The 14,163-nt window shown below is 39.4% G+C and overlaps 1 protein-coding gene across 1 annotated transcript in view; it reads left to right on the top strand.

The window, feature by feature from the left end:
- The window catches only part of TRANK1 (tetratricopeptide repeat and ankyrin repeat containing 1), a 43,370-nt gene extending 29,774 nt beyond the window's left edge, over positions 1 to 13,596 (top strand). The window contains exons 18-23 of the mRNA XM_009895002.1: positions 2,115 to 2,218; positions 4,284 to 4,416; positions 5,338 to 5,483; positions 7,453 to 10,529; positions 12,108 to 12,206; positions 13,434 to 13,596. Of these exons, the coding sequence (XP_009893304.1) occupies positions 2,115 to 2,218; positions 4,284 to 4,416; positions 5,338 to 5,483; positions 7,453 to 10,529; positions 12,108 to 12,206; positions 13,434 to 13,546 (3,672 nt within the window). The 3' untranslated portion in view covers positions 13,547 to 13,596. The remainder of the gene's footprint in view (positions 1 to 2,114; positions 2,219 to 4,283; positions 4,417 to 5,337; positions 5,484 to 7,452; positions 10,530 to 12,107; positions 12,207 to 13,433) is intronic.
- Positions 13,597 to 14,163: the final 567 nt, after the last annotated feature.

Raw genomic sequence — 14,163 nt, 5'->3', positions numbered from 1 at the left:
GACAAGGTCACCCATGTAGTTGACCAATGGAAACCAGTAGATGTGGTGGTTTTGGATTTTATCAAAGCTTTTGTTGCTGTCTCTCACAGTATTCTTCTGGACAAAATGTCCGGGACACAGCTAGACTAAGTCCATGAAACATCAGGTGAGCAATTGGCTGATGGGTCAGGCTCAAAGAGTTGTAGTAAATTGGCTTATATGAGGCTGGTGGTCAGTCACCAGTGGGGTTCCCCAGGGCTGAATTTTAGGGTCACTGCTCTTTAATGTTTTTATAAATGATCTGGATGCAGGAATTGAACGTTCATTAAGTAAATTTGCTGACGATACTAAACTAGGAGGAACTGTTGAGGGTAGAGAGGCCTTACAGAGATATCTGGATAGGCTAGAGAGCTGAGCAATCACCAGCCATATGATATTCAACAAGAGCAAGTGCCAGATTCTGCACCTGGGATAGGGTAATCCTGGTTATATGTACAAACTGGGAGACAAGAGTCTGGAGAGCAGTCCTGCAAAAAGAGATCTGGGAGGCTGGGTTGATGGCAAGTTAAATATGAGTCAACAGTGTGCCCTGGCAGCAAAAAAGGTCAACTGTGTCCTGGGGTGCATCAAGCACAACATAGCTATCTGGTTGAAGGAGGCGATTGTCCCACTCTACACTGCACTGGTGTGGCCCCACCTCGAGTACTGTGTGCAGTTTTGGGCGCCTCAGTATAAGAAGGACATGAGACTATCAGAGAGTGTCCAGAGGAGGGCAACCAAGATGGTGAAAGGTCTTACGGGCAAGACTTACAAGGAATGGTTGAGGTTACTTGGCTTGTTCAACTTGGAGAAGAGAAGGCTGAGGGGTGACCACATCACACTCTACAACTTCCTCAAGGGGGGCAGTGTAAGGGGAGGTGCTGATCTCTAGTGACCAGCGATAAGAAATGGAATGAAGCTGCATCAGGGGAAGTTCAGATTGGACATTAGGAAAAGGTTCTTCACTGAGAGGGTGGTCGGTCACTGGAACAGGCTCCCCAGGGAAGTGGTCACAGCACCAAGCCTGTCAGAATTCAAGGAGCATCTGGATGATGCTCTTAGTTGTATGGTTTAGTTTTAGGTAGTCCTGTGAGGAGCACGGGGTTGAACTCAATGATCCTTATGAGTTCCTTCCAACTTGAGATACTCTATGGTTGTATGATTCTGTAAAATAAAATTTTGGATACTTTTTTTCATCATGGCAGAAGAAAATCCTCCATTTTTTTTCTGATAGCAACATATATTTTTTTCCATGGAAAGTAGAAATTTATAACAAGGCAAAAATCAGACAGTCTTTATCTCCCCTTGGGAAAAAAAAAAAAAAAAGCAATTTCCTAAATGGACAGAAAAGTGTTTAGATAAAAAACACACAGCTGAAAACATTTAATCTTAAAATCTGAAATGTATTAGCTATATTATCTGCTACTCTGTTTTCTTTATAAACCCGATCTTTGCTTATCATTGGTACATTAAGAAGAAATTATCTGGTGAATTTGGCAGTTCTAAGAGTGGCTTGCAATGTGCAACTTCCAAACAGAAGCAAATACTAAATTAATGGACAGAATAAAGAAATAATGGTATTGCAGAATGAGTGAGGTGATAATGAAACAAACCTTGCCAGGAGCATGGTAATTCCCGCTGTTCCCCTTTAGCTTATCCAGAAAGGGCCTGGTACAGTAAAAGCATGAATAAATGTTCCGTGGTTTTCAATTTAACTTTGCACACATTGGTTTTCCTAACTTTTATTAATAGAATTTATGTGGTAGATGCCTGGTGACTTACCAATTAATGGTTTAGGCCATCATTCAAATTGCATGTGCTGTTTGTTCTACCTGCCTACCAGGAATTTTGCTTTCACTACTTCCATGTAAAACACTGTAATTAAAATTCTAATTGTGACAGTCCCATGTGGACTGACTTTAAAGCTTTTCTTTTTGTCCTAAAATATACTGCAATGTTTTACCTTTTCCTTCTTCCTGGCCCCCTGCCAGTCTTTCTCTTTTCATTCCAGTGCCTGTAAAATTAAGTATTGCCTTTATGTGATAAGCCATGGGCGGGAGGCACATGTGTGACTGCTGTGTACCATTTCACCCCAGGTGGCAGCCAAGTGTTACCAAAAGGGAGGAGCAGCTGAGAAGTCAAAACTGGCCCTGGCACACGATGCTGTCCTCAAAGTGCACTCAAAGAAAAGCAGCCCCAGGTAAGTGTAGTTGCAGATGAGCGAGTGTCATTCTGTGGTGCTGAACTTCATGGGTGTGTGTGCAGGGGGAGATTCCCACCACAGACATGGAGACCGGAGACATGGGAGAACCACGTGGGCAAGGTGTCTTCACATCTTTGTCCGTGGGTGGCAAAAGAGATTTAAGAAACTGGAAAGTCTAGCACAGCTCCAACAGGATCCGGGGGACAGCTGTCCAAACCGAACATGGCCCTTGATGGGACTTACTGGTTATGTGAGAGAAAAGCAACAGGATTTGGATTACCTCAAGAGGCTTTATATTAGATACAGATAGAAGAGCATATGCCATCAGCAGTGCTCAACTCCAGTTAATCCCACTGCATATTCACTTAACAAAGAAGAAGGAATGGCGTTGTACATCAGGGAAGAAAAGCTGCGAACAAAAAGGGAGTTCTGAAGTAAAATTAGTGTCAGAGCCAATCTAAACTAAGCAAGCGTAACTAGGTCTGAACCAAAGGGCAGTTTCAAAGGGACAGGTTTTGAGATGGATCATTTAATTCATGCTATCTGCTGGGCAAAATAGCTCAAGGGTTTGACAGGGGAGAAAGTTTGCAGTTTCCTGAAAAAGCTGAAAACCTGTTTGGGACTTGTCTCAAATAAGACAGGAAAAAACCTCATGGGGAGGACTCTAGACCTAAGTGAATGAATTCCTGTTCACGCTGGGGAGGCTGAACACTAGCAGTGATAGCAGAGTGGGTAAGGAATGACTAGAGCAGAGGAAGCCAGCACTGAAGGGAGAAGGGGGAAGGTCTGGAGAAATGTCATTACTGGAGTTAATCAAGGTTTTACCTTTTTAAATTACCTGTTTTATATTAGTGGCTCTGTTGTCATGGTTTAACCCCAGCCAGCAAGTACAACCATGCAGCTGCTCACTCACCACCCCCCTCCCTTTCCCCCCGCCAGAATGGTGGGGAGAAGAGGGGTAAAAAGGAGGGGAAAGGGAGAAAAAAACCTCATGGGTTGAGATAAGGACAGTTTAATAGAACAGTAACAGAAATAGAAAAAAAAACAATAATAACAACAGTAATAATAATGGCAGGAGTCACTCGCACTGCCTGGTGAACTGGCACCATCCTGAGTAGTGATCACGGATTTTCCCCCAGCAGCTAACCCCCATTTATCTACTGAGCATGACATCTATGGTATGCAATATTTCATTGGCCATTCCATCCTTCTGTCTATGTTTCTGTGGGAAGCTGAAAAAAGTCCTTGAATAGTGTAAACATCACTTAGCAACAAGTAGAACCAATAGGCATTAGTGACATTCCTTTCACAGCAATCACTAGAAAGAAATTCCCAGCTGAAACCAGGACACCTGGCTAGAAGTATAAGGATACTCATAAAATTTCGTGATCGTAGAGGATTTGTCGATGGGACTGAAAAACTTTTTTTTCAGTTGGCTGGAAACTGGGGTGCTTGTCAACTGAATTAAATTTGAGAAGAAATTGGGTATATTAGGTTATGTTAAGTTGACAGAACATGTGTGATAATGAATCTGTGAAAATGGCTTTTTCTTTTTTTAGTAGAGGTATTAATGCTGGTGTACAAAGCATAAGCAAGATTCCTGCATGCTCTACAGTATGAAATGCTCTGCAGGATTCTGATCCTCCAGGCTCAAGAATGATGAATTCAGACTAGGTCTGGGAAGAAAGTAGTCATGCTGTGTTGATACCAGGAAGGTTGGACCTGTTTAGTTATACAGAACAAAGGCTGAGAACAAATTTCGTTGTTGCCTTTAATGGCACTGGGGCTAAACAACAGAAAGGAAGAAGAAACAAATTAAGCTAGAAAAGAGAAGCAACACAAAACCACACCAGTAGACTTTAGTTTTAGAATTCTTTTTTTTTTTTAAATAGCTTTTACTGGCAGAGCAGTGAGATTCTGGAACAGACTTCTGGACAGAACAGTGTCAGCCCAAAATATAACTAATTGTAAGGTAATACCTCGTCAGGTTATGTATGAAGAAGAACACATGATGTCAGTGTTGGTTTGGATGTAAGCGGTAATTTTCTCTTACTTTCTACAGGGAAAAACAGACGGAGTATATGACATTGGCTAAAACTTACTTGGAATGTGGAGAACCAAAATTGTCACTAAAATGTCTCTTTCAGTCAAAGGAGTTCCGGCTCTGTGCAGAACTGTGTAAAAAGTTAGGAAAGGTATTAAATACTCTAAACTATGCTCTCCTTATCACTTTCCTTTTCCTACAGCTTCCCCCCCCCCTCCTTTTACTCATAAGGTAACAGTATTTTTCTGTGACATGATAGTAGCTGAACTAAAACAACTCTTTAAGTTGGGCTGTTCAAGAGGAAGCATTTGTCACAGAATAGCCAGAAGAGGAATGAAGAGGACAATGATGCAATTAGGCAGTCTAGTTTTGTTTTTTTTTTTTTTTTTCCTTTGGCTTACCACAAATGTTACCATCAGTCATTTCTGCTTTGCAGATGAAAGTTAATTAATGACCAATTTCATGAAACTTAAGCTGTTACTTCAGTCAGCACTCTGATGATACTGAAACTTCAATGATTACAGCCATCTAAGTGGAACCTTGAAACTTGCAAGGGTTAAGTAATGTACTAACAATAATTTTCTAAGTGTATGAGGGTATTTAACATTTTTTATTTGCAGTGCATTTCCACTAAAAGAATGTAAAGTAATTGCTTCCAAATATTTAAAGTTTAAGATACAAGGTTAGGGTTCCCATTCTGCATCTATAACCGTTTTAATTTAATCCTGTTGACTCTGAGAAATGTGCAAGTCAACAGAAGTGTGTGTGGTGTTTTTTAACAACAGGCAGAGCTGGGTGAATAAAAAGTACATTGGAAATCCTGTATAATACCTTGAATTTTACATTCTAGTTTTTCAGACACAAATATTTTTAAGGTTTTTTAAAAATCTGTTCAGCTTTAATGATGGTTATTTTAATATGTATTTAATTACATTCAGATACTTTAATTACATTTTATTAAAGTGTGCTTATCTACAAGACACATACATGATGGAATTACTAAATTTATTCTTTTCATGTAGTTTTTACTGTTTAGAGCACTTCAGTTTTATTACTGACTTCTGTATTGCAGATGAAAGATGCTGCAGTTTACTATCAGAAAAGCCAGTGCTACAAAGAAGCATCTGAATGTTATGAACAAATTGAGGAGTTTGATCTGGCAATTAAAATGTATTGTCAGGAAGAACTCTATGAAGAAGCAGCAAAAGCAGTTGAAAGGTATGTTTTCCAAGGTGGTACTGGAATATAATTCTCTTTTCCCTTTCTATATTCAGCATAATATAGCTGGCTCCCCATCAGATTTTCACAAGAGTTTTGGCTGGTGGCTTTGTTTTATATGAAGTTACATTAACCTTGTCAGAATTCTCACTTGGGTAATGATAACACAGTGAAAGCATTCTACTGCAGGAGCAGTGACTAGCTTCATTTTCCTGGGATTTTTGTCCAGTCTGTATTACTAGTCATGCAAGTTCTCCTTCAGCCAGTCCTCTGAACTAGGTTCTTAAGGTAAATATGACACAAACATTTAATAGAAGTATTAAATACTTCTCTTTTATAAGTTAAATAGTAATAGATTTAGGTACTCAGTCACTGACTTCTGTAGGAGTATAAACATTAGATTGGATATCGGGAAGAATTTCTTTACTGAAAGGGTCATCAGGCATTGGAACGAGTTACCCAGGGCAGTGGTGGACTCCCCATCCCTGGAGGTATTTAAGGGTCGTGTAGATACAGTGCTCAGGGACATGGTTTAGTGGTGGGCTTGTCAGTGTTAGGTTAATGATTGGACTAGATGATCTTAAAGGTCTTTTCCAACCTGTGATGCTGTGATTAGATGTATGGTCTATAATGCAGCAGTCGTTGTGGCAAATAAGCTAGTTGTCTCTCAAAATCTCTAACTTAAGAGCAAAGAATAGTAAATTAAGTAAGCAGCTTCCGCTGCCTCTCTGACAGATTCTTGGTCCCAGTCTCCTCTGAGATGAACTTTTCCATACCACCTCCCCTGTGCTGGCTCAGGGCAGTTAAGAACAGCCTCTCAACTGTGCTTGATAACTGATTTTATTAGTATCTTTTTGACAGAATTTTGCATCTGGCACCATCCCTGTGACCTCATTAGCACATTCTTGAGTAAACAGTTCATTTATTGGCCACCCCTTTCATTACAGCTAAACTGACTGATGACTTTTAAAGAATATGTACACCAATTAGAATTCTAGCAAGGCCTACATTTATACACCTACACTGAAATCCTTTGTGATGTACCTTTAATAATGGCAACTGTTTTTTGAAAGATTAAAGCTTGTTTAATACGTAGAGATAGTTTGATCAAAAAGTTCAAGCATTTAAGTCACCTTACGAGCTAACAATTTTTTTTAATCAGCCTCCCCAAATCATTCACGCGCATTCATCAGCATAGGTACAATAATCTGCACTCCCACCTTTATTGTGAAAAAGATGATCATGAAAGGTTAATGATAATTTACTCACCCATCAAGAAAAAATTACTCATTCTCAGCATGCAGGAGAGAATACTTTTGCAAGACTGGTTTGGGGCATATCTTAATAATTTTACATCAGCCAATATTAATTAATAACTGAGTGTTTTAAAGTGCATGTTTTGAAAGATACAACCGAGTACTTCGCTCAGGCACTCAGCAAAGTATATGTAGATACACATGACAGAATTTAAAGAGTTCTCTAAACTGACTGCTTTATGTAAATTTTACAGAATATTATCTATATTGGCCTGTGGAAAATTAATTGAAATTTGAATTTATTTCATTCTTGCTTCTGTTCATGTAAACAACCATTCTATATTGAGGCTTGCTTTAGTAAACAGAAGATTATCGCTGGCAAAATGTAATTAAAATAATTTGTACAGTGATTTGACAGCATGGAGAAAGATTTACTAATGCTGTAAACCTTGTGATCTTGTTTGTACCAGAAGTTTTAATGATCTTGCCTCAGACAGCCTTATGTTGTAACTAAATTCTTTCTGTAGATCTTTTAAGCTGATGTGATTGTTTTTTACATGACAGGCATATTACTTGAAATAGTTGGCCTTTTTGAAGGAAGGGCTTCTAGGGGCAGCTATTTGTTTAAAGGTTTAGGGGCTTTTTAAAAATGCAGTGGTTTTTTGTCTAGGTTAGTCATCTGTGGTAGTAAATTGATGTATCTGTTATTTCAGATATGAAGAGATGTTAAATACAAAAGGACAAACGGTTTCCAAACTCTCATGTACAGCAAATCAATTATATTTGGAAGCAGCCGCAAAGTACCTGAGTATGAACAGAACTGAGGAGATGATGCAAGTCCTCTCAAAACTTGATATAGAGGATCAGCTTGAATTTCTGAAGTCTCGTGGATGCTTGCGCCAAACAGCAGACTTATTGAAAAGGGAAAGTCGAGAGGAAGAAGCTGCAAAGTTAATGAAACAACACGGATTTGCTCTGGAAGCAGCCAACCTCACAGCTATAAAAGAGTTTCGTGCATCATGTTTGCTTGCTGCAGCACGTGCCGGTGTGACTCGCTGTTCAGAATCGGACCTGGTGGACTTGGAGGTCATCCTAAGAGAAGCCCTCGAACTTTGTGAAGAAACTGAGCACAAGTCTGGCATTGCTGAGGCTGTGTTTTTGCAGGGAGCTCTGAAGGGAGACTTCGTGAAGCTGAGCGACGCATACCGTCAGTTCCTATCTCTGAATCATTCGGCTGGTGCAATTGAAGCTCTCTTTGCATTATCTCGCTGCAGCGCTCCTAGCCAGAACATCCTTTTTATGGCAACGCACGGCTTAATGGCTCTTCTGAGCCTGGTTAGGGGTTTGAAGAAAGCAGCTACCAATGCGGAGAAAGATATGGTGAAGTCATGCTTTGCTTATTTTGGGATCGTCCCAACAGGTGACAGTTGCCAGGTTTCTCAAAATGAAGCTGAACCCATTCTCAAGTTTTTGCTAGACAAGCCAAGTCTAAAAGAGAGGAAGACTAAAGGTGATTTTTCAGTAAGCATAGAGGAGGTAAAATCAGCGTTGAATCAGCACTTGTTAAGCAGGTTGTGCGCTATCACCCATGAGTTACTGAACAAGCATTACCCAAATATTTGTACGAAGTTCATTGTTGGCTTGAACTGTGACGATAAAACCTGTGAGGATTACCACAGGCCCTTGTTGCGCCGTGAAGCAAAGACAATATTTCAGTGTAAAATGCATCTGGTGGCAGTAAACGGTCTGCTGTTGGAAGCCACACGCATTTTCCCTAAAGAGCTACTGAATCAGTGCAAAAACTTTGATGACATTTTGACTGCTGACAAATACGCATTGTGTAAAGGCCTCCAAGAAATGTTTTTTCCTAATCATTTTCATTTGAGAATACTGTCTGAGAACCCAAAGGCATGCAAAGAAATACTGGAATTCAGTAACGTTATTTCCAAACCCTGTAGAGCAGTGATGAAGGAGTACATCACATTTAAGTTCAAAAATAAAGACACAGCAGCCAGAAGAGAATCAACTGACTTGTGGCTAAGTGCCATGCAAATTTTTATCTTAGCTTCAGGATATCCTGAAGAATTTGAGAAACTTCTTTTTAAGGAAGAGGAGGATTATAACAAAGAGCTAAACTTTGCTTTGTTAAAGGCAAAAAACTCCCCAAACAGTAAAGGCCAAGGAGGAAAGGCCAAAGGAATAGAGGGCAGACATGGTATGTTGCTACCTGACAAAAATGCCGAAAACGCAGGGAGAACGCACTTGTGCTTCATTCGACTTCTTGAAAATTCACTTGAGCAATTCTATGTTCATAAGAACCCGGAAAACTGTAAAAGGTTTTTTTTTCGTTTTATGAATGTCCTGGTCAAGAAATGCACGAGATACCTGATTCCAAGCATTGGAAATACAGTGATGTTGTTGGAGTTCCAGTATATTCTCTGTTGTGCTGTCCTGATGCGTCTCTCCAAGAACATTACTCTCTGTTTTCCAAAGAGTTACATTGCTCTCATTCATTACTGGGAGTTTTTATTCAGAAGCAAGGACCATAACAAAGAACTTAAAGACACATTTTCTATTATACAGGAGTATAGACCAAAGGACGCATATGTAGCTGTACAGAATTTCAGATTTCATCTCTGTTATCTAACAGAAGTTTTGTGTGGAGTTCATGGAAGGTTCAATGTCCTTCTGGATGCTTTCGAGGATCCTGACTACATAACTTCAGGGGAGGCTGAGCGGACTGTAGTGCTGTGCTTAGTGATGTTACTGAATGCTGATCAGGTGCAGAATTCTAAATATAGATCCCTCTTGTGCCACTACTTTCCTGAAATCAAGGCAATGCTGAAATCAATGAGAAAAGACTCTCCCTCTAAAGTGCCTGAAAGATTGCTAAGGGTTGTGGAACAAGTGAGCGATGCTACACATGTAAGAGAAATTGCTGCAGGCCTGCAAGAGCTGCTGACAGAGCGAGATGCAGAGTACTTGGTTGACTGCCGATGGAAGTGGGACTCTGCCTACACTCAGGGGCATCCACCCATACGGGGCATCTTATATGAAACCATAAACCTTGACAGGTTTATGACCTCGTTGGATAAGACAGAATACACTGATGAGCTGGAAAAGGAACTTGAAAGGGTTCATTGCTTAGAGGACCAAAAGGATCCCCTGGAAGTCATTGCACTCAGCAAGCAACAGAAGCAAGAGCAGAAAGCATCTGCTCAACGCCACCTGCGTCGTGTCTTCCATTTCGTTTCTTTGTGCATGAAGTGGAAAAGGAAGGCCTGCTCCAAAGCTGAGCCTGTTGCAATGGAAGGAGAGGAATTTTTATCAGAGATCTTCAAAAAAGCAGATATTGACCAAACCCAGTGTGACCTCTGTGGAGTCAGATTTAACCAGAGCTCCGAGCACTACTTCAGCCGATCAGAAAACATGGAGGCCGACACTTCAGAAGCTGTGACACCAACAGAGATCAGTGAGGAAGAAAAGTTGCATGCAGAAAGAAATGCAATTTCTGTGGCCAGTGAGACTTACATAGAGCACAGAAACACAGATAAACACAGAAATAATGATGCTGCCTACAAATACTATGCCGACTTTTTCAGAAGAAAGATAGATCCAGTAATATGTGATGGACGGGAGGTAGTGGAGGCTATTACAGAAAAGACTTACACACGAGACCATTTAGCGTACAAAGAAGGTTCCAACTTATGCCAGAGAAAAATCAAAGAGAATATTAAGAAGATTTCAGATGCGGTAGAGGAAATCTATGAGACAAAAGCCTGGGCTAAAGGTAGAACCTTTCCAGTTTTCTTTTAAACAATTTAAGATGTCATTTGTGGCCAAACTTCTAGACATGACAAAGCTCCATTTGAAATTCTTAATGTGATCAAGAGAAGGGTATTTCCAGGTATTGCAGGTAGCTGAGGAAAAGAAATGAGACAGTTGAAAATATTAAAAGATATATTCTCACCTCTTCCACACAAAGTAATACATCACATAGTAGAGGTAAAGTGAATAGTGGTGAGTTTTAGTAAATAGTAAAGTGATTTTTAACTACATGATCAGATGTGCTGGGTTCTCTGAACGTATACGGTGTTACAGCTGCCTGTTACATTAGACCAAGTAATCTTTACTAATTTTTCTAGTGTTTCCTACTTATTTAGTTCTGCCAGCCATAGTAATTTGGATATGCAGGGGTAGAGTGTTAGTACTTGGAATCTTTGGTTAAGGATATCTCTGACTAGTCTGCCCTTGAACTTGTAATTTTGCTAGGACTGAACAAAACTGCATACTTAACTACAAATCTGTGGGGTGTTGGGCACTCAAAGGTAACCCTGGTATTATTAAGTTCAGTAAATTATGGTACTTAAAAGATATATATTTTGATATTTGATCTTTTTTTTCCCCTTCATATGCTTAAAGCATTATTCTGTGCTGACTTTTGCAAGCAAAATTGAATCACTGAATGAGTGGCCTAGGAGCAAAATTGTTTGGGGTACTTGCTGTGGGAAAGTGACATTTTAAATCAAAACATTGTTACTGGCTTTAGTTGTAGAAATCCACCAACTTTGTCAAGTTGTCACTTTGCCTGTGATGTCTGACAGTAATGAAAAACTGTAATATTTGATATGTTCATCAGCTCTGATCAGTGAAATATGTTAAATTTGTAACTAAATGTTAGGTTGTGGTCTTCATGTGTAAGCTTTATCTTTACTCCTAGTGGAAAGCTTTTACATATGGATGAAGTCCATAAAGTTTTGCTTATTATTTAGTTGGCTTTCTGCTCAATGAACCATGGTCGTGATGAATATGATAGATTTGGTAGGCTTAATTAGGTAATTGATTTTGTTATGACAGTTGCTTGATGTATGTTACCTTGTTCTTCCATTCAGTGAAAATATATTTACAGAAATTATTTGGCTTTGAGATAACTTTTCCCTTGCTTTGTAACAAGCATTTTTCAAGTCGTTAATGGTACAGTTAAGCAAAGATTGTGACATCTCAGGTCCATGTTTTACTTTGACTTGTATAATTGCAGAGGGATAATGAAAGCCAGGAACTTTAATACCCAAAAATAGATAAACCAGATTTTTTCAGGAGTTTCAGGTATACCTTAAAAGGGACGGCACAAGGATGGAGAGCTTCTCCATAGTGCTAGTAATGTTGATTGGAATGGGGAGTAATACATGCAGCATCTTCATCCCCAATGGTGAATTTGACCGCAGGTGAGATCACTGGTGACTGAGACTTCTAGCTTTGCAGCAGCATCATACAACTCAGCTCTGTGTAACTTCGTTTTGTGCTTGGCTTTTAGCTGCTGTCCATCTCTCAGCTAGCGTTCTTACAGAATAATTGTGCTCCATTTCAGCTGAAGAAATAATAACCAAACATGCCAACAAATTGCTTGCCACCATTGACGAGGCTCACGAGTGGCTGAAGAAAATGGACTCTCATCGGATAAAAGAAGGTATATTTTCAAATTACAGCAGGTTTCTGTGTCCCCTAGAGGATACTGTTCAGTAATGGTCTCTTAGCATCACTTTAGTCTCCAAGTCAGCAACGTTGTGGATATTCAATTACTCTCGAGGCAACAAGTTAGTGGCACTCCAGAAAACATGAGTTAACCAGTCTTTCCTCAGTGGCTCTTTAAAACAGAGCATGAGCCTCACAGCTGGTTACAGGGCGGCCAGAATGGAGCACGGCTCCTCCCCTGGACCTCAGGGGATCCCAGCTGGTATAAAGTATGAGTGTGTGTGTGTGCAGACAGGCACACACAGATGCCCATGTAACTATGGTTCAAGTGCTGTCTTTGGGATAGAAACTTGGGCAGAGGGGAGAGAAGAGAAGCTATCTTCATCTTCACCAATAAGATGGTGGGGTTTCTTAAGTCTGCTGCTGCAGTGCATTTATGGGCAGTGTGGATCCGAGTTCTTGGAAACCAGCTTGCTAAAAAAACTAATCCTTAGCTTGCTTTTAAGAGTTCTGTGGAAAAATGTTATATGCAGTTGGTTTTCTTTTGTTTTCACTTCCATTTCACTTGGTTTCACACCAAAAGTAACATACGTTGATGTAGTCTATTGCATCACAGACCTCTGAGGACACGTTTAAGACTTCATTGTGCCTACCTATACGGTCAGGTTTAAGCACATATTTAGGTGGTGGGATTGCAACAATTGCATAAAAAGGCAGGAATTAAGTGATCAGGTTTACAAATTGCACTGTATGTAAAGCATTAGAGTAGCTCTATTACAGAAAATTTGATTGTGATAAAGCCTTGTGTTACACCTTCCTATTCCAAGCAAGACATGTTTGGTAAGACTACGTGAGAGTGCTCTCAGTCTCACAAGCAACGTTATAGTCTGCCTTTGAAGTCAATAAGCAAATGTATTGTCTGCTGAAACTGAACCTTGAGAGAGGAGAGACATACTTCTTAAAGTCAAAAGCAGTAACAATAGAAACATATTTTCAGTGTAAAAATTAATTACTAGTGCAGCGAGTGGCTTAGCAATCTCTGCTTCCTAGCAGAGATCTTAGGCACATTGTCATATTCAGCCCAATACTTCTTAAATGTGATTATATACATATGAAGGTATATCGCTGATATATAAATAGCAATGACATAGCTTGTCGTAGTACTAAGGGGAAAAGGTTTTGGGGGTTTCCATTCTGCATTAATTTCTTGTTTTTAATATAGGCTTTGTGCACGATAGAGACTTGGAAAATGAAGTGGAAGATGAAAGCATGGCTTTTGAAGAACTTTTCTATAAAAAACCCTCAAGAAAAAAAGGAAGATGTGGGAAATGGTAATTAGAAAAAATATTCAGGTGGCTATTCTGTCCTCTTAACAATATAATTTTAGAATTAAAAAAAAAATGTTTAAAAAGAAAAATAGAAGGATGGGGTCAGAAATGGGAAGAATCTGAAGAAAAAGAACAGGTTATACTATTGGGTTTTTATCACTTGTATTGTGTCAGAATAATTTCCTATGTGGTCATGATGTAATTGTTAAAACCTATGACGGGACAAATTTCCTTTCAAACCAATGTGGTAGCTTGAAAGTAACAAAAAGCCAAAGAAACAAGTAGGAAAAAGTAATAATGTTTCTGCCTTATCTCAGGGGTATTTTTCCACTCAGTCTTCTTTTTCTTTTTCCCTGTTAATTTACATCATCATTCTTCTGAGCTGGAATAATCATAAAAATAGAAGGATAGCTTCTCTGATTTTAAGAGGTTTTAATCAGTGTTTTTAGATTACCATTGTAAACCTGCTGTGTTCTGAGTCTTGTTATATTTGGAAATTTTTGAGTCTTCAGGTGAGGTACTTACAGTATCTCTCTTTTCTATTTTTATAGACAAGAACAGTAATTTCTAAACACATTCATATTTTTGACAGTGTATATACTTCTAATTAGATACATATGAAAG

The sequence above is a fragment of the Charadrius vociferus genome, unplaced genomic scaffold (genome assembly GCF_000708025.1).
Source record: "Charadrius vociferus isolate BGI_N301 unplaced genomic scaffold, ASM70802v2 scaffold51, whole genome shotgun sequence".
In the NCBI taxonomy this organism is placed as follows: Eukaryota; Metazoa; Chordata; class Aves; order Charadriiformes; family Charadriidae; genus Charadrius; species Charadrius vociferus.
Note: the sequence above shows the minus strand (reverse complement) of the source record. Positions and strands in the feature narration are given on the sequence as shown.